The sequence below is a fragment of the Chrysemys picta genome, chromosome 1 (genome assembly GCF_011386835.1).
Source record: "Chrysemys picta bellii isolate R12L10 chromosome 1, ASM1138683v2, whole genome shotgun sequence".
In the NCBI taxonomy this organism is placed as follows: domain Eukaryota; kingdom Metazoa; phylum Chordata; order Testudines; family Emydidae; genus Chrysemys; species Chrysemys picta.
In genome coordinates this window covers 54,173,553-54,194,649 of record NC_088791.1, presented here as the reverse complement: position 1 = coordinate 54,194,649, position 21,097 = coordinate 54,173,553, and the positions used below count along the sequence as shown (strand labels likewise).

Here is a 21,097-nt window from a genome sequence, read left to right as displayed (position 1 = left end):
CTGTTCATGCTCTCTGTATGTGTGTATATATATCTCCTCAATATATGTTCCACTCTATATGCATCCGAAGAAGTGGGCTGTAGCCCACGAAAGCTTATGCTCTAATAAATTTGTTAGTCTCTAAGGTGCCACAAGTACTCCTGTTCTTTTTGCGGATACAGACTAACATGGCTGCTACTCTGAAACCTTTCCTTATAAAAACTCACTCCAGCTAAAGGGAAAGGGAACAGGAACAAGGGAGGTTGTTAAAATGAAAGGCTTAGTTAATATTTTACATTCCAAACACTTTAACTGTTTTTCTTTTTCTGTATCTTTAATAAAAGGTTAAAGGGATTTTTAATAGTGTGTTTGCCATGGGACTAAGCAGGCCTCTCTGTAGTAAACTCTGGACCTTGTTTAACAATGTTAATGTGGACAGTGACTGTGTCATGTTATCACCTTTGACTCTTTGGAGCCATGTATTCCATCAAAATAAATATAACATGTCCCTACCAGCCATGTACGTTCTCTTGTGTCTGCCCCCGCCCCTCCATGAATAGACACTGCCTACTTCCCCTGCTGTCTGCTCATTTTTTTTTTAATATGGAGATATACCTATCTCCTAGAACTGGAAGGGACCCTGAAAGATCATCGAGTCCAGCCCCCTGCCTTCACTAACAGGACCAAGTACTGATTTTTGCCCCAAATCCCTAAGTGGCACCCTCAAGGATTGAACTCACAACCCTGGGTTAGCAGGCCAATGCTCAAACCACTGAGCTATCCCTCCCCCCTTCTTTCACAGTTGACTGCTGGGGAGGGCATTTCTGACATCCACCTTCAAAATTTTAGAATGTTACACATGGCAAATAACTATTGTGCTCTCTTGAAACTGACCTGGTGAGGTGCTGAGCAAATTCAGTCTCTTACTCTGTCCTTTTCTGGTGAATATGAACCCAGTTTTGAATACCTCAGCCCCGATTCCTTCAAGCGCTTCTCCTTTCTTATTCTTGTCATGTTTTTCCTGGGTGCTCATGAAAGGAACTGGATTGACAGAGCTGGAGATTCACCTCTATTCATTTACTCAGCAAAAGGTCAAGATTTTCACTGTATGGGGGGTGTCTCTAGCAACGCACACTCTTTGGTGTCTGCTAAGTACTACTCAAAAAATTTCAGTTAGCCTAATGGTGTTCTTTCAGACTTAATAAATGAGATGGTTTAATCCCCCTCAGAGTATATTTGTTTTAGTGCTGTGTCACTCTTCTCTTGATAAGAGGCTTCAGACTTTCCCAGAATGAAGGTGAGCTTCCCTGGCATAATTACTGAGATTCTCCTTGGCACCTTTTACTTTACCTTTCAGTCTCCTTAAAACAATCTCCAGAGAGTGTTAAAATTTGCCCCCTTAAAATTCTGTGTTACTCCTAGGAACATCACCCTCAAATATATCAACATTTATTTTGCAGGGCCACTGTTAGGCTGTGAGTGTGATCCCACACTAAAATTACTAGAATAAGGTTTATGGGGTAAAATCCTAGCTCCAGTGACGTCAATGGCAAGATTCCCATTGAATTTAATGGAGCCAGGATTTTACCCATTAAGAATATGAAATGATGGACTTTGTTAGTCCTGGAAAGCCCATTTAGACAAAGAAATCTGTTATGCAATACCAGGTGCCTTTGGTTAAGAATCTTATTCTTGTCATTGTGACTTCTAATTTGTTTTAGTTTTAGATTATTTAGGGGGTCAACTTAAAGGTGCTAGTGTCATGCTATCCTGTCAGGGATCGGGTTATATATATTGCTATCAGGATTTTAAGTTTATCAAGCTAAGCTTGTTCTTAGTTTCAATTACATCAACTGTAAATGATTTCAATTATAGTAATAACAGGATCTACTTGTTTTTATTACTTTGCAAGTAATAATATTGTTATTCCAGCAAAAGGTACTGTGGGAAGACTTAGAATATAAAAAGAGCAAGAGACTTCCTTCTGAAGGAAAGAGATTGGTTCTATTGGTTTTCAATAGAAAGGGTAACTCTATGCCCTGCAGTTTTGAACAGACGTAGTTGGCAGAATTTGAGGTAGGAAAACAACAAACTGAACCCTGGTTGACCAGATTCATGCAACAGCATTTCTTGAAACACCTTGAAACTTCTTCCGTTCTGTAGTACTCCTACAAAAGTATTATGATCAGAATGAGTAAATCAATCAGTGTTTAGCCTATGGCGAGGTTGTAATCAGTTTGGATTTTTCATCTGTTCTGAACAGCTTGGCAGCATTTTTACAAATCCAAAGTTTATTTGGTAACAGAAAAGGAAAGAAAGGAGAGCCAATGGCACGTAGAATAAGTGACAAATGTGACCTAAAGAGATTGGTCAAGAGAAGGAGAGTTACAAGTGTTATAAAATCTGCTATGAGGAAGATATGAAATAAAAATATTTAGAGTAAAAAGAAGAAAAAAAACCCAAACAAGGATACACTAATATTTTGGTTCACATGAGCCTTTCACACAGGTTCAGTGTTGAAAAATGCTGGTAATTTTCACCCTCCTGACCAGTTTAGCTTGAACTCCTGCTGGTAGTAGTAGAATCAAAGCTAAACCAGGGCTGAATCATGACATGTTAATTTTCAGAAATGTTGAAGTCACAAACTTTTCTGAAAGCACTTTAGTATGGGAATGTCAGCAGTCAGGCTGAAAATTATCTCTGACTGAAATGAACTTGGAGAACATTCTACCAGGTGATGCAAAACAACCTTACTAAGAACAGATCAAATAGGTGGTCTATTCATCTGGAAACTGTGCTGGCTCTGCAATACAATCCCAGTGCTGGCTCTGCAATACAAGGTGCCAGAGCTCTGATCGGTGAAGAAAAGGTGATTTGGTAGGGGAATGCGAAGTTCAAAGAGAATATGTTATACACCTCTACCTCGATATAACGCTGTCCTCGGGAGCCAAAAAATCTTACCACGTTATAGGTGAAACCACGTTATATCGAACTTGCTTTGATCCACCGGAGTGCGCAGCCCCGCCGCCCCAGAGCGCTGCTTTACCGCGTTATATCCGAATTAGTGTTATATCGGGTCGCGTTATATCGGGATAGAAGTGTATTATTCACATACTTTAATTCATTTTCCTGGCTGAACTATAAATTAATAGGGAGAAGGGGAGCAGCACCACTTAAAACAATGTGTGTGTTTGTATTTAATCAGAATGATTCACTGCACTCAATGGTATTAACTAGGGGCCTGATCTACTTGCCATTTTGCAAATGTGCACGGGTGAGCTGGATGTAACCTGCTTCATACTGCAGCTACCCACATGACCTTCTATTCCCTGGCTGGCTCTCAGTCATGTGACAGCTGGGCACACCTTCTCCATTGAGCTGTGTACGCATTCCTAATGTAATGCTGCACATCCAGTGACCAAAAGGTTTGAAATCAGTTCCAGTAAATACATGCAGTAATCCTAATATAGAAGTCATTTTGTTTTCCAGAAAGGCCTGAATTTGGCTTTAGGACTTTGCTGTTGTCTCACGAAAGGTAACTGACTGCTTTGTAAACCATACAAATAACTATGACATTTGAAGTGCATTGTCTTTGTGAAGTAGTTATTCAGATTGGGCCTGCTCCAACCCCCACTGAAGTCAACGTGAGGCTTTCCATTGATTTCAATGGGAGTTGGACTAGGCCTATTGGGAAGTATTACCATGCAATGCAGTGTTATCCAAAAGTCTTACTCCTGACTCCATTTATTTTGTGCCATCTGCAAATTTTACCAGTAATGATTTTGTATTTTCTTCCAGATTGTTGCAGAATGCAGTCTTTGAGAATATCCCTTATGGCACGCTGCTGGAGACACCCTGCTTCAGTTTTCTATCCTGGGTCTTCAACACAGCTTCCAACACTGTGCAAGTCTTGGAGTGACTTAACCCTCCCACTGATTCATGTAACAGTCTGACTCCTTCTGCAGTACATAGGTCCAAAAAAACCCACATCTGACCCAGTCTTTAGCTGGTGATAGCCCTTCCTCTTAGGGTCTGTCCTCTCTAGCTAACACTCTTCAACCCTCCTGGACTTTGCTCAGGCTTTTCCCGCTCTTTTGAGAGTGCCAACTAGATGTAAGATCCATCCAGGGCCTATTTCCCTGATGTCCTTCTGCAACCTGGTGTCTCTCTACCTGAAGTTCCCCTGCTCCCCGCAGATCCTCTTCAGTTCTCCTCCATACCATCACCCTGCTCCAAGGCCTACTATCACAGGAGCCCCTCCGCCCCACTCCCTGTATTCCCCCTTTTTAAACTGAGCCTTTACTGAGCCACAGATGACAAATACATGAAAGGATGGGAGTTGCCTTACCAAGTGTGAGGTCAGTTGAACGAGACAATTCAAACAACAGCAGGACAACAAAGAAAGAAAAATAACTTCTCAATTGGTAATGAGAGTGGCTCATTTCAGACAGTTGACAAGAAGGTGTGAGTAATAGTAGGGGGAAATTAGTATTGGGGAAATTAAGTTTAGGTTTTGTAATGACCCAACCACTCCCAGTCTTTATTCAGGCCTAATCTGATGGTGTCCAGTTTGCAAATTAATTCCAGTTCTGCAGTTTCATGTTGGAGTCTGTTTTAGAAGTTATTTTGTTGAAGACTTGCCACTTTTAGGTCTGTTATTGAGTAACCAGAGAGATTGAAGTGTTCTCCTACTGGTTTTGAATGTTATGATTCCTGATGTCAGATTTGTGTCCATTTATTCTTTTGTGTCGAGATTGTCTGGTTTGGCCAATATACATGGCAGAGAGGCATTGCTGGCACATGATGGCATATATCACACTTGGTAAGGCAACTCTCATCCTTTCATGTATTTATACCACCTTCTGTATTTTCCACTCCATGCATCCGATGAAGTGGGTTCTAGCCCACGAAAGCTTATGCCTAAATACATTTGTTAGTCTCTAACGTGCCACAAGGACTCCTCATTGTTTTTTGCTGACAGACTAACACAGCTACCACTCTGAAACCTGTAACCCCCAAGGAGATTACCTAGATTCCTGGGACTCTGTCTGCTGGCAGCTCAGGGAGAGGCACACTGTCCCTGGTAGGGAGGGGGAGCCAAGGCAGATTCAGAGTCTGCCCAGCAACCAATAGGGAGTGACAGGCCCTCCCAGGGAGAAGCCATTTTGTAGTCAGTCTGGAGCCAACCAGGAAAAGGGCTGGACTGGCTGGTGAGACCCAGGCCTGCATGCAGGGTTCCCCCTGAGAACAGGCCTCTAGGGACCTGACAGCAGATCCCTCAGCTGGGTTTTTCTTTCCCCACTGATGATTCCCAATTTGCAGCGTTTGCTGGGAAATTTCCCCAGCCAGGCTCCCTAGGTGAGACCAGTCACCACATGGTCAGCTCTGCTCTGTCTGTTAGTCTAGGGTTACCATCCGTCCGGGTTTCCCCGGACATGTCCGGCTTTTTCAGCCTTAAATGGCCGTCTGGGGGGGATTTCTAATGAAGTAGAAATGTCCAGGATTTCCCCTCCTGCGGAGTGCGGCGCAGCTAATTGGATGCCTGGCCTGATTGAAAGCCGCTCGCAGCCACTAGGGCCTCTAGCAGCCAGAGTCCCTCCCCCTCCCCCGCTCCCTCCTCCCCAACAGAGCAGTGTGGAAGTGTTTAGTCCACGTGGAGCCCGCAGCTCTCCCTCTGCCGGGTGAGCGGGGGGAGCAGGGCAGGCAGCGGCGGTGGGGTGTGTGTGTGTAGAGGCTGCAGGGGGTGTGTGTAGAGGCTGCAGAGCGAGTGGGGAGCAGGGGGCACAGAGGCTGCAGGGGCAGGGGGGGTGCAGAGGCTGCAGGGCGAGTGGGGAGCAGGGGGCACAGAGGCTGCAGGGGCGGGGGGGTGCAGAGGCTGCAGGGCAAGTGGGGAGCAGGGGCACAGAGGCTGCAGGGGCGGGGGGGTGCAGAGGCTGCAGGGCGAGTGGGGAGCAGGGGGCACAGAGGTTGCAGGGGCGGGGGGGGTGCAGAGGCTGCAGGGCGAGTGGGGAGCAGGGGCACAGAGGCTGCAGGGGCGGGGGGGTGCAGAGGCTGCAGGGTGAGGAGGAGCAGGGCAGGCAAGCAGGGGCATAGAGGCTGCAGGGCGAGTGGGGAGCAGGGAAACACTTAGCAACCCCCAACCAAGATCAGAGCGGGAGGGAGGAGGGGGAATGCGGGGTGCTCAGAGGAGGGGGCAGAGTTGGGGCAGGGACTTTGGGGAAGGGGTTGGAATGGGGGCGGAGAAGGGGTGGGGTTGGGGCGGGGCCAGGGAAGGGGCGGAGTTGGGGCAGGGCCAGGGGCGGGACCGGGGCCCCGTGGAGTGTCCTCTTTTTTAAATGTTTGAATATGGTAACCCTATGTTAGTCCAGGGAAGCTGCCTGCTGAGTGTGTGACTGGAGGCTGGGCTAGGTGGCTACAGTGTGGATGTTAGTGTAGTTGTATAACCTACACCTTGAGCCCTGCACCCCTTTGTGGTGAGGGGAAATCCTGGGACGGACGCAGCCTGATTCCTGCCTGAGGAGGATCCCTGCCAGCAGACAGCAGCCTCTCTGCAGTGACTGAGGAGTCCAGTGTCATCTTCAAACCTTCGAAGATCATTCATGGAGTTTGTGAATGCACCATCTTTTAGTTAGTTAGTCAGGGAATTTGTTTTGGGGACCCCCTACTCCCTGAATTGTGTCCTCAAGCCAGGGAGTCAGGGTTTGAGGATTTTATAACCTGCTGCATATTACACCTGTGAAGGGATTTACCACCTCCTCCCACCTGAGAGTCCTTTGGGCTGTACTGAACTCAGTCAGCCACACTGCTAAACCACCGCAGAGAAGAATTTTGTGGTTATAGGTCATCAAGGGCCCCAGCAAAGTACGCATACCAACGGGACACTAATTTTACATTTGCTACATCAAGTCACGGGTATTTTCTGTGTGGGCACCGGTGACCCTAAAAATAGTGTTTCACCCTGTTATGTTGTATTTGTCTCCTGTTTAATATAATTATTGTGTTGAATATATTTTCATGTGTTTGTGTTATTTCTTGGAAGTCTCCAACTATCTGGCAAGTAAGTGGGGATTACTCTGTAGTTAGAAATTTCCTCCCACTCTGCCCTGGTGACCCTGCCAGGAAGGAGTGAGGAGGGTTGAGGCATCGTCAAATAATTTCATAGGAAAAAATGAAAGTGGGTGGCGGGATCCAAAAGAACACAGACCTGTCCATCAAAACCTGTAAACGGGTTGGCATTAAAGGAGGTAACCAGGTAGAGAAGGGCGCTACACTTATATAATCAGATTTTAATCCTTGTAATATGGGCTATATTGATTTTGCACAGTGATAATTATTTTTAACCAAAATTCCATGCAAGAATAAGTTAATTGCCTTACATATTTGTCTTAAGTATATTATGTCAACAAATTATCAACCAAAATTGTGGTATAATAAAAAACCTAAAATACTCATTTAAAATTGCAGTTACCTCCCTCCCAAACACATATACACATTAAGAGAATTTTATTTTGATAGAAGAGGATATAAAAGCTTCTACCGTTACTTACCCTGTATCCTTGAAGGTGTCCTCGGACAGTTTTTAGTGGAACGGGGTCCCAGTGCACCTTGGCTAATGTGCTGTTAACAATGTGCACCTGCACATTGCCTGGAGCAACCATTGGTACTGTGTGGGAGAGAGATGCAACGAATCCCAGATTATAATCAGAGACTATATGAACAGATAATACACTCATAAAGGAATGGGTCACACTGTTGGCTCATTTAAAACTGTTTGTCGAAAGTGGGCCTCAATATTCATACCGCTGAGGTTTATGAAGCCTCTGACTATCCTCCAAAGATTTGAAGTTTACAATTTTCATTTATTACATGAGAGAAAAATTCCCTCCCACAAATTTTCAATGGCCTTTTTTTAATCCATCTGTGACTTTGTATTTGGATATTTTTAATTAGCACAAGTCAGTCAGTCTGAGAAACTTACAGTCTTCCCCAGAATGTCCAATCACCTCTGCAGGTTCTGGTGCATATCCTAAGTCATTTAAAGCCTGTACTTTTATCTCATATGGAACAAAGGTTGGTGTACCAGATACAATATATTTTGAAACATTTGCAACTATAACAGAAGTCCACTCATCACCAACATCTTTCTGACGCCAACTGACTTTGTATTGAAGACCTGGTCCATTGGACTGAAAACCTTTTAAAGGCTAAAATGAAAAAAAGAGAAATGAATGCATTAACATTATTTTATAACATTTGTAAAGAAGAGCAATCCAGGATAATAACAAAATCATAGGCTTCTAAAGAAGAACCAAGGTGTAAAAATGAGCCTGATTCACCATGTGGTTCCCCCAGTTTTCTACCAGTGTAATGCTATTGAAACTTCTGTATTATGCTGTTTCATTTTTATGCTGGTGTAATCATGCAAGCTAACTGATGTAAATATAGTCTTGTTGTCAGTTTTCTTCAGTCGTGGAAGAGAGCTACTATGAAAGAGCTAAAATAAGTTATTATAAAATATATTTCCCAGAGAGCTGGAACCTTTTCAAAGCTGATATGGGAAGATGACTTTGCAGTAATGGGTAGTTGGGAATCTGTGTTTAGAAACAGAATCAGAATTCTTGCCTTGTAAGTGTCAGTACAATGCATCCACAAAGAGCTTGAAGTAGGAAGGTATAATGATAATTTAGTTTATAATGAAGCTTAGTGAAGAGTTAGGATTTAAATCTGAATCCATTCTAAAATTATGAAGCTAACTGATCTAAGATACTATGTATATATTTTAATCTTAATGCATGAAAACTCTTCAAGTTATCCTAAATTAATGAGTCTGTCAGGAAGATGGAGAAACCACTAATTAACCAAGGAGGAAACAGTCCTCTGAAAGTATATTTCTCACTGTATTTATTTACATTTTCCCCCCTATTTAAGAAAGGGGAAAGGTTCAGACAAATTAGTGGATTTTTATTTTGTCTCAAGCACCAACTATAACATCTATTAATTTGTTTAAAGTTGATATTTTTATTTTCTAGAAAATGTTACATATAGGCTAAAAAACTTACCTCCCATATAATCACCAAATTATCGGGTTCTGATCCTATCCCTTGAACACCGGAAGGATTTTCATCTGGCTCTAAAAGTTAAATATTTATAATTGAGTAAGGCCCGACTGTTCTTTGAGTTCTAAATCATTCAATGGCATCTAAAGAGTAAATTGATTACTGGTAAATGGTAATGTTTATTTACTTGCAGCTTTTGTTAGGTATTGTTCAGATGCTTCACTTGGCTGACTTCTACCAATCTCATTGACAGCTATTACACGGAATGAATAGTTAACATATGGAGACAGCTTTAACTGTACAGTTGTCTGAGTCCCACGGACTTCTGCCTGGTAATGCCATACCCCTGGTTCATGCATTCCATCTTCATATTCAATGACAAAATCTGTCAACAAAAATTGAGTTCAATTATACGTCAGAACTATAACATTCCTAGGCATCAGAGACTAGCACAGTCATTGATGAATGAAATAATCATAAGTCAGCAATCCAATCTACACTAAATATTTTTAAAATAAAGTTGAAATTATAATAAATAAGTTAGAGAACAAACTGAACAAGCAGTCCTTAGCAAGAAACGTAATGGAAACATTACTCTTTGGCATTCTAACTGTAAGTAAGCATAATTCTATTGTAACTGTCTTAGCTGCTTGGATACTGCCAAAACAGGAGCCTTAGAAACACCATACTGAGAGAAAGAAACAATAGATGAAGTTTCAGAACAGAAATAAGCACTGAGAGAAAACATTTGAAATTGTGTATGTAGTGTGATGGACCTGCTAAGCAGGGATTATAACTCCCGTCAGCACTCCCCACTGCATATCCCCTTTCTCCTGGCCAGGTAAGGGAAAGGGTCCTGAATGAGGAAGTGGCCGGGCTCAACTGGGAAGCAGTGGCTGCTTGCCAAGCCAGGAGCGGCAGTGAAATCGGATGCGGAGAGGAAACTGTGGGAACTGAACACAGCTCCATGTGTGGAACAGGCTGTGACTGCTGGACGTTACAGCTGAGTGCAAACTGTGTGGGACTTATGGGGGAGCAGCTTTGGCTGGGGAGGGAGCCAGTGCAGAAGGGCCCCAATGAGAGACACAAACAGAGCCTGGCCTGGAAACCTGCAAGCTCCTGTTTGCTGGAATAGAGACTGGACTGGAGAGCACACCCCAAGCACTAGGCCTGAATGAACTGCTTCCGGGGCCCAAAATATGTTTATTTCTGTCAAAAGTCTGGCTTTGAAAAGATCAGAAAAACCATCTGGTTTATAATTTTGAGGAAGTTAAAGCCTTTCTGTCAACAAAGATTAATAACACAAATATATTGCTGCCAATGAGCTTTCAAATTCAACTGTCGCACGGTCAGGTTAGTTTAAGATTTTAAGGGCACATACCTTCAAAAAATGTATGGGAGTAACTTTATTACAATGGGGCTACACATGTGATTAAAAATTTACTCCTGTATGTATTTGCAGGACTGAGCCCTTAAAAGGGGTTTCACATGGATGCAAGCGTCTGTGCTACTGGTTGGGACTGCAGGATTAGGGGCTTTTGACTGAACTCTCTGGGGCAGGGAATGTGTCCTTCCATATGTTTGAATACCATGCAACATGTTTTGGGCACCACTGTAATACTGGTAAATAATAATAACAATGAAAGAATGTATTTGCTAATCTTACTACACAAAGTTATATTTCAAAACTCTTTGGAATCTGAAAAATTAAAACAATGAATTTTTGTTCCAGTAAATATAACCAAACATACTTGTAATGGGGCTGTTATTGTCATAGCCTGGTATCCAGGACAGCTGTATGCTTCTTTCTAGCTGATCTGTTAATTCTAAATCAAAGGGTGGATTTGGACGATCTGTAAGTCAAATAAATACATACAGTAGTCACTAAATAAAACAGATTAAAGAGTTTCTTCCTGGCAACAATTCTCACATTTCAACCAAAACTTTTCCAAAAGCACAATAAAGAGATCTACTTTCATTATGCAGATATGATTTAGTGGCCATTTGCATGCAATTGGAATGGAATGGATAAGAACTGATGTTGCTGGGAACTTTCTAAATACATTTGTAACAAGCAAATACTACTGATGGAAACTCTATGCTTGATTGTTTTTCAATATAAAAGCTACCGTAACGAAAAGCAAAGAAATATGAAATGCATGGTTCAGCATCACGTTCAGTTAATGACTAATGACTATGAGAAGCTAACTATTATATATGAAATAAAATCTTTAGTCATGGAAAATAAAGAAGCGCAGATATTAAAAAGAAACTGTTTCAGAATTACTACAAATATTTCATGCGTCAATTTAAGAAAGATGCTCTGCAATAAGAAAAACAAAGACATTTTACTTTTAACCTACACATTTTAAGAAGCCTGAAAATATAAACTAAACTGTTAATATACAATACTCTGAATGCATAATTATGAAATTGTTCATCCAAAATTGCTGACAATCATTCATTATATTAATAATTAATGAAAGACCGGAGTAGTTCCATTGAGGTCAATGGGACTCATTAAAGTGAATAAAGTTACTCACATTTTTAAGTGTTTGCACTATCATGTCCATAGTACCATATTTTGCCTTGCATCGCAAATTCAAAGAATATGATAGTAAACTAAACGCCTTATTCAGGATATTGTAAAAGATTAAAATCTAGGCACTCTTATGCCATAACATTAAAATTCATGTAAAATGTTAATGAGAAGCAGAAAAGAACCTTGGTAATAAAGTCTGATTTCATTTCCAGCATGGAATAAAATCAAGACATTTATGAGACCAATTCTTTGGCCACTTTTAAGGACGCCTTTCCACTGAGAAAACAGGATGCCTTTTGACATTGCAAATACCTATCTAGGGCCATGTAAACTGCTACAATTAGATTTTCAGGGTTTGTTAGCTTCCGCTTCTGCACTGTGGAAGCTAGAATTAAAGGCCTTGATGCTTCCCTCAATGAAGTCAATAGCAAAACTCCCTCTAATTTAAATGATGCAAGATCAGACCTATACTTGTTTTTGATGTGGGCTTTCAGGACACTGCTGAACTTTGTTTTTCCAGTATTTGTTCTGTATTACAAATTATTACAGAAAATATATTGCATTACTGTACTTAGTATGAAGAAAGTTAATAATACTGTAAACAATAAATTTAAAAAATTGTTTAAAAACTTCATTTTCTATAAATTGTATACTCCCAAATAATTTAAAATAGCCTTCGTGTAAAATTCCAAAGGCTAATACTATAGTAATGAAACAGTTTTAACAAATAGCTAATAAGAAAATGGTATGATTGCACAGAATTCTCTTCTGCTTTAAAAAAAAAGTTGGTAAAAAGGCATGAAACGGAAAAAACAAAAACAAAGAGGACACAATTTGCAAGAGGCAAAAGTGTGAAATATGTTTGGCAGATGATGCAGACAGATTTTGTATTAGTTTACCGTAAATGATAGCTGGAGTTGGGGTAGCAGCTGAAAAGGACATTAATATAAAGGATTTAATCAAAATTAGTAGCCAAAGAAACATGATTTTACACATAGTTAAAGATTACATTTGTTAGAGATAATAAAGTAAAGTTATTTTTGCTACAAGAAATGGTCAATTTTAAATCATGCATTGATATTTTTTTATTTTTTTGCAAGAAAGATAAAGTAACCAATTTTTTTCACATGAAAAATTAAATCAAGAAAATAAATATAGTAAAAGACTCGTACACAAACTAGACAAATGTTTTTACCCTTATTTTTCATATGGACAAGGTCAATAACAACTAAAACTGGCATTTTGCTTCTCTCACCCTTGAACAGTTATGAAAACCACTGTAGAATGTTAGAGCACCCGTAGATTTTGGTTTGAGACTCCTGCTAGCTTCTCTAGCTAAGAATCACACAGACTATATATTGAAAAGATACTTACAAGGAGGGAGAGGAGAGATACTGGACTGAAGTAAAGCTGGTTAGAGAAATAAAGGAAGTAGGGTTGCCTTCTCAAACACTCAGTGAGCAGAGCCAATATCTAATAGAAGAGTTTAAACTCCTGGGGACTGATCCTGAGCTGAACAGGAGTGCTGGTAAGCAGCAGGATCTCCTTATGTGGGTATTGATTCCCCCCACAATTGGTGTCCCCAGTCAGCAGAAGGCATGCGCTTGAGGCATATCCACAGTACACTGCACTCCAGCAGTTCCTGGCTGGTGGACTTCATAGCTATTTCTTAATTACAGGAAGCCTAGCTAAACTGAAAGAAAACTAGTCTAACAAAAATCCTGGAAGCAAGAGTGAAAGTTAAACAAGCATATTGTTCAACTTGTTTGAAGCAGAATACGACTGCAGAAGCTGACAAGAACCTCAAGACAACCGGTGTTGGTGCTGAAATACTCTGCAGAGTCATTGGTCAACTGCAACGTAGGTAAAATCCCACCTACTATGAGACTGACCTTGTCCCATTGGAGACACTACTTTCTGTTAAAAAAAACAGAACGGCTGGTTCACATTTTACCTTCTGCTTCATACACTACCTTAAAAAATATCAGACAATATAGGCAAGATTGAATATCATTTATTTTTTATCTTAAAATTGAACTGAATGCCCAAAGAGCATATATGAATTGGGATGTTTTTATTTTATCAAACTCTATTAGTGTCCATCATATCAAATCTAATACTGCTTTAACAATTTATACAACACAAACACAGCTTTGCCCTTACAACGTTTTAAAAGCAATCTTACCAACAACAGTGAGTACGGCACTTGCAGAAACGCTGTCCAGGGTAGTATTTGCTACACATGTATAGGTTCCATCATCCTTATCAGTTACATTCATAATGGCCAAACTATCTTTATGAATAATAAACCTGTAAACAATACAGTCAATCGTGGATTTTTCATTGTTATAATAAAGTTTTGTATAAACATTACCAAATCCTAATGATGGCTTAATATTTTTGTGGGTACTAGCAACATCTCCATGGCTTAATGTATCTTCAACATTTGCACTACAACTACATTTTCACTAATAGGTAACATCAGTATTCAAATGTGTTTTCTTTTCTGAATGACACCTCTCTTAGCAGTTGATTCGGACCTCTGATCTGCAAATGTGTAGCACCAAAAAGTGTTGCTTTTCCACTCAGAAGCTAGCAGAAGCCTTCAATCCTAACTGTCATTGCAACAGGATACTGATGTCCTCCAAAAGACAAGACAGGACACATCACAAACACACAACTAGAGCTGTGAACATCTGATCAGATTTATAATGAATTCACTTATTCTGAGTTTGCTAATCTTTTGTAGCTGCTTTCTTCAAACACTTGTTTGATCCAGTTTTACTGGAATAAAAGTTCATAGAAAGTGAATTGCAAAGTCTTACGTGTACTTGTGTAATATGCCTAATTGTGGAATATTTGCATATACTATTTGCCTTAACTTTTTAAAATAAAACCTTTCAATGTTTCTGCCCAAATTACGTTTGGGATCCTAGAAATGATTCACCCATGCATGGTCATGAATGTAGGGTAAACACTGACAGAATCTGCTAGAAACATTAATCGGCAGACCCCACCACAACCAAATCCATACAAAGATATGCTTTTCACTTTTGGAACAAAGAACTTACTTTGTGGAATTTGTCTGTATTGGCAGGTTAACATTAGCATAATATAAACTTCAGCCTAAGGACACTACCCAAGCTTGACTGTTGCTAGGGCTTCCCTACAGGACCTCCTCTCTCCTAGCTCCTTCTCCCACCCATCTGCCAGTATGATTTAACAGTAGTTATCTTGCAGTTAAATGTAGAGTTTTAGCCTAGGATGCTCTCAACAGAAAAGTCCTCCATTCTCATACAAGTTGTTAAAGTCGGCCACATGATTACAAAGCTCTAGTGTTTTCTGGATCAAGAACAGAAAAATTACTCTCTCTGTGGTGATTTAGAATTTCAAGCAGAAGGAACCATAACTTCACCTAATATGACCTCCTGTATACCACAGGCCTTTACATTTCATCCAGTTACTTCTGTATTGAACCCAATAACCTTTGTTTGGCCAAAGCACATATTCCAGAAAGGCATCCAATCTTCAATGGAAGCCACCAAGAGAAGGAGAATCCTTCATTTCCCTTGGTTCGTTCCAATAGTTAATCACTACCACTGTTAAAAATTTGTGTCTTATTTGTAATTGGAATTTGTTGGGCATCAGCTTCCAGCCATTGGTTCTTGGGATTCCTTTCTCTTCTAAATTAAAGAGCCTTATAGTACCAGGTATTTTTAAAAGTACTTATAGTACCTGTTAAAGTACTTATACATTGTAATCAAAGGATCTCGCAATCTTATTTTTGAAAACCTAAACAGATTAAGATCTCAGTCACACACTATGAGGCATTTTCTCCTGCCCTCAAACATTTTTTGTGGCTCTTTTCTGCACCCTTTCCAATTTTTCAACATACTTATTAAAATGCGGACACCAGAACTGTATACAGTATTCCAGTACCAGTCTCACCAACTCATATACAGAAGTCAAATCACTTCCCTGCTCCTACTCACCACTCCCCTGGTTATACATTCAAGGATTGCATTAGCCCTTTTTGCCGCAGTAGCGCACTGGAAGCTCATGTTCAACTGAGGGTCCATTATGACCCCAAGATATTTTTCAGAGTCACTGCTTTCCAGCATAAAGTCCCCCATTCCCTAGATTTGGTCTGCATTCCTTGTTCTTAGATGTATAATTTAGCATTTGGCTATATTAAAACACATCTTGTTTGAAGATTACCAAGCAATCCAGATCACTCTGTATGACTGTCCTGTCTGTCCTTTTATCACTTCACCAATCTTTGTGTCATCTGTAAATTTCATTAGCAGTGTTTTTATATTTACTTCCAGATTATTGATGAAAATGTTAAATAGAATGAAACCTAAAAGTGATCCTTGAGAAACCCCATTAGAAACACCACCATGATGATGACTCCCCATGTACAATTACTTTTAAAAATCTGTCAGCTCGCCCTTTCTTAACCCATTCAATATGTGCTGTCTTGATATTGTATACTGCTATTTTTTTACTCAGAATGTCATGTACTAAATCAAATGTCTTACAAAAGTTTATTACATCTACACAGTTAATTTTATCAGTCAAAATTGTAATCTCATTCAAGAATGAAATCAAGTTTGTTTGACATAATCCATTTTCCATAAAACCATGTTGACTGGCTTTAATTATATATTCCTATTTTTTATCAATTGAATCCTCTATCAGCTCTTCCATTATTTCCCCCAGGATTGAAGTCAGGCTTACTGGCCTATAGTTATTTGGGTCATCCTGTTTGCTTGTTTTGAATATCAGCACAATATTAACACTCTTCCAGTCTTCTGAAATTTCCCTTGTATTTCAAGATTTATAAAATGAATATTAGCAGGCCAGAGATCTCCTCACACAGCACTTTCAAGATTCCTGGGTGCAACTTTTCCATTCAGTTTAAAATGTTTATTTCTAGCAGATGTTGTTTAATGACGTCCTTAGTTATTAATGGACTAGAAATTACTTCATCATCCTGATGTGATACAAGTACATCATTCTGCTTCTTTCCAGATACAGAATCAGAAATATTTATTGACCACTTCTGCCTTGCCTGCATCACAAACAATTTTATCATCTCTATCTATTAATGGGCATATACCATTGCTATGAATTCTTTTGCTCCTAATATACTTTTAAAAACTCTTTCTTATTGTTCTTAGCACCAACCATGGATTTGTCCCTGATGTCTTTAGCTTCCCTTATCAAATTTCTACTATTCAGACTTCTAATTTATTTTGATTGCTATTTTCCATTTTTTCCATTGGTTAAATATTGCTTTTGCATTTCTAATTGCTGCCTTCACTTTGCCACTGTACTAGGATGGGCTTTTAGGCAAAGAAAAACATGGGTCTGATGTTGTTATTAATTAGTCTTCTTGTGGAAGTTACTCAACATATGTTGGCTTGTACATTTCAGATGAACAGGAGAAACATGAACAAAAATGAATTTAAAAATACAATTACAAAAAACAAAATAAATAATTTATCTGTACCTTTCATCATCTGGCAGTTCACCATTATCCTTCAACCACATAATAGTTGGTATTAAGGTAGGATCGTGCTTTATAGTACACTCAAAGGAAACCTGGCCACCCCTTTGAATGATTTTGTATTCAGGCTGTTTAATAATCATTGTTGGATCTGAAATTTAGAGTTACTATTAGACATTTAAATTGTTTGAAATTCTGGGTTAAACTGTGATTAAAATGGTTTACAACAATGATTGGTTTCTTACCTTTGACTTCTAGATGAACCTCATTTTGTACCTTTCCTAATTTATTCCTTGCTACACAGGTATATGTGCCAGTACTATCCTTTTGTGCCACAGGAATTTCCAGAGTTCCATTGTCATGGAAAACATAAAGATCTCCGCGCAGGATGCTCCCTTTTACTCCCTTAAACCTTTATATTAAAAACTGTATCATTATCCAATATCATGCACTAATTCAATCATATCTAGTGTGAGAAAAGCAAATTTTAGAGTACTGGATAAGAAAATACAGATGTCAAGTAAATCCATGTAGTGAAATTTAAAATGGAAACTATCAGTAATTTAATTAAATGTATCAATATTGTAATCAGTGCATGTTAAAAAAAAGAGCGCCCTACTTTATTTAAAAAAAAAGAAATATAGAATAACAAAAAACATTTAAATGATTGCTTTCAAGGAAAGTGTATGCCTCTTCAGAAGTACCGATACACAATGACTTACCATTCAATTTCAGGCACAGGTGAACCAAAAAAAGCACAATCTAGCAACGCAGGATTGTTTGCAATGACTTGATATAATTTATTAGCAGGAGTCAGAATTCTTGGTGGCTCAGCTAAAAAGACAACACAACACATTTTATTTTATTTTATTTATCTATATATAAGGCATATTTGATTACGAAGATCAGGAGTAGCCTATAAAATTACACATTTACATCTCCCTCTGAGGTGACTTAGGGGCTCTATCTAGCTCTGCTGCTGGTAGTCTGTAAAAGCTGTAATACAGGGGAATCTCCCTGTTACAAGTAAATACTTCCTTCTTGTTTTTCATTGAGCAATAGTGATAGGCACCGAAGCATGTGACTTCACTGGAAGAATTAAATCAGAAAATGCTCAAAAAAAGGAAGCAAGGTCTATTGGGCCAAATATCATTGCCCCAATGCAGATAACTGATTTGAACCCACAATTACTAGGATGTTCTACAACCCCTGGGTGCAGGGAAGCTGCACACACCAGGATCTGGGGTTAAACTCTTTGGTGAAGCACCTTTCCTTTCCTCTGAGGCATCTTGCAATGAAAGAGGGTCTTTCCTTGGCTTCATCTGCTGAACTCTGATCTTTGGAACTGATTCTGTTGTTTCCTCATGGTGGGGCTTTACAAGGTGACCTCTTTCCAACTCAGTTTTTACAACAGGCTTAAGCTCACAGGGAGGCACTGAAGGCCATACTACTCATGGCTGGAGACACTTCCTTAGGAGAAGGTCTTCCTGACTCAAGCATAACCAGATCATCTTGCAAGAGCAGCATCTGAAACAGCGTCTTAAAATCCTTTTGGATCCTTTTTGAGAAGATCTTAAAGGTGTTGCAGGCTTTAGCTGAGTGTACTTTACCTTTTTCAAGACTATCTGAAGTCCCGGTTTTTATGTGGATCAAGATAACATATTTTTTTAACGGAACATTACATTAATGTTTCATTTTAATTTTTTTAAACCTAGTACTAATTAACTCTTTACAGCTATTTTTGTTTGCCTGATTTAACAGAGAAAGGGGACAAGATGCTTTCATGCCTCCTTCAGCAGAGTGGAGAGAGGAAGTTAGAGAGAGTGGGGTATCTATGCTCTTCATCTATAGAGTGAGGGCTCAGGAGATATGCTCACACTCTACTCAAAAAAGTTCTGTAGCTGTATGGCAGGGCATGCAACCCCTACAGTGGGGCTCTGTGGAGACCATATATGAAGGAGAAGAAAGAATTGTGTACTATAGGGGTTTGATTAGTATTCATAATCACTTGCAATATAAAACATTTATTTTATTAACATTTATGTTGACTTAATCAGCAATATTTTTCTGTTACTTACCATTGCAGAAAGTCTGGATTAAATTAAACAATATCAGGAAAATTTATTAATCAACAACTCTTAATTAAGTTACAGATGAAAAATGAAAGATTGATCTTACCCAAAACATTCACAAATGCATTTGCCAGCAAGTATCCATATTCATTAGAGGCATTGCATTGATAAACAGCACTTGATCTTTCTTGCACATCAGAGAAAATAATGGTATCACCATCTACTTTTCTGCTAGGATCTTCTGGGGCAACTATATGGGTTAAAAAAAGTGTATTTATTCTTTCTTAAATTGTTATTAAGATGATGAGTACTATGTTTGTAAAGGGAATAAAATATTATGAAAGACAGAAGTATTTCTTGATTTCATCTTCCCAGACTTCCCTTCAGTGGTTCACCGTTATATCATGACGCGATTTAGAAGGTTATCCAGATTCTATCCTTATTCTATACTTATACTGTCCACTGTTCTTTTATGATTAACGTCAAAGGCATATGATCCATATAATTTGAAGAGGAAAACATACAAAAATATACTGATGTATTTACGATTCAGGCAAACAAAGATACAGACACACAGATATGTAATGATTGGGATAAGAAAAAACATTCTTCTTAATGCCAAAAGAAAATTAATTTATAAAGATGGGGGAAATTTAGAATATTCTAGGAACTCCAACTGTTCACATGTTCTGCTATTCTTAAACATAAATATGTCTAAAAACATAAAATAAAAAATAGCTTTCCCCACATGAAAATTACCTCAAATTAAACTATAATAGGTCAGATGCATCACTGGGTAGGAGTTCGTTGTGAACATGCTAGGAGCATTTATGGAAGTGGTGTTAGTGGTTCAGTAGGTGGCGCTCTTTCCCCTGAATGAGTACTGAACCACTGCCAGTTCTAAACTGTTCTGTAGTGCTGCTGCATGGTATTAAACAGCTGCTGAGTTCTAGAAGTGGCCTGGGATGCTTTGGGATGAAATATATAATGCAGAGTAAAAGGCAGACATATTATTGAAGTTACTGGACCAAATATTGCTTAGTTATCCCTGCACAACCACAATAAATTGGGTGGGGTTGCATAGGTGAAACTGAAAATAGAATCTAGACTGTCAAATTTTGTTGCATATAAATAAATACACAAAATTACAGTTTTAATGTATTTGCAGACACCACATTTTTGGCAGTATCTCCCGGGTCTACATCCCCTGATATTATCTGTGAATTTGAGAGCATAATTAAGCCTGCAGAATGCATTGCCAAAGATATAATTCAGACCAAGAGCTGAAGAGAAGTAAAAAAAAAAAATCCATTTATATGGATTATAAGAACATGCACTGTTAAATTAGCAAGGATTTTTTTTAAATGATATAAATCTTCATGCTTCAGGGCATAACTTAACTTCTAACTGAGAGGGATTAGGAATTAATTTCCCATATAGTTTATTTCACAACTGCCTATTATGGGTTGTTTTCCTTGCACCGTATACTAAAACATCTGGTACTGACAACTGCGACAGACAAGATAGTAGACTAGAAATATCTCTGGTCCAGTTCTGTTTCTCATTATGATCCCCTTTCCTCTGCTCAAATGGCTCTCATCTCACTCTGATTCCAAGGCTTAGTTTACACAAAGAAATTGCACCAATTTAACTAAATTATTTTCTAAATACATTTTTCCTATCCAATTCCAGGCTCAAGAATGGTTTCCTTCTCAAGCCCAGTCCACCTCCATTCCTAAATCTGGGTCACCATCACTCTGTTGTTGGGGGTAATCGCCTTTGCTTTGCTTCCTTTTGTACCAAAAGCTCCCTGTCTTCTCATATTCTATTTCAAGACCCCTTTTACCTTAATTCTGCCCATCACCTATATTTCAACTGACTTAATTACCTGGCTGCTTGGTTGTTCACAATATCAACATTTGCCTGTACCTCAGAG

General features: G+C 39.2%; 1 protein-coding gene across 42 annotated transcripts in view; it reads right to left on the bottom strand.

Moving 5' to 3' along the window:
- NRCAM (neuronal cell adhesion molecule) overlaps positions 1-21,097 on the bottom strand; it is a 300,157-nt gene that overhangs the window by 54,491 nt on the left and 224,569 nt on the right. For 26 of the 42 annotated variants that reach the window (XR_010590368.1, XR_010590369.1, XM_065556848.1 and 23 more), the window contains 11 exons: positions 19,268-19,411; positions 17,812-17,923; positions 17,335-17,501; positions 17,093-17,240; positions 13,763-13,887; positions 12,477-12,506; positions 10,787-10,888; positions 9,223-9,420; positions 9,039-9,109; positions 7,958-8,183; positions 7,527-7,642 (listed from right to left, as the gene is read on the bottom strand). Coding sequence is in view for 40 of the 42 variants with exons in the window: in XM_065556848.1 (XP_065412920.1) it covers positions 7,527-7,642; positions 7,958-8,183; positions 9,039-9,109; positions 9,223-9,420; positions 10,787-10,888; positions 12,477-12,506; positions 13,763-13,887; positions 17,093-17,240; positions 17,335-17,501; positions 17,812-17,923; positions 19,268-19,411 (1,439 nt within the window). In the remaining 2 variants the exon portion in view is untranslated. The remainder of the gene's footprint in view (positions 1-7,526; positions 7,643-7,957; positions 8,184-9,038; positions 9,110-9,222; positions 9,421-10,786; positions 10,889-12,476; positions 12,507-13,762; positions 13,888-17,092; positions 17,241-17,334; positions 17,502-17,811; positions 17,924-19,267; positions 19,412-21,097) is intronic. The other 16 variants (XM_065556970.1, XM_065556949.1, XM_065557026.1 and 13 more) reach the window with 1 other exon arrangement.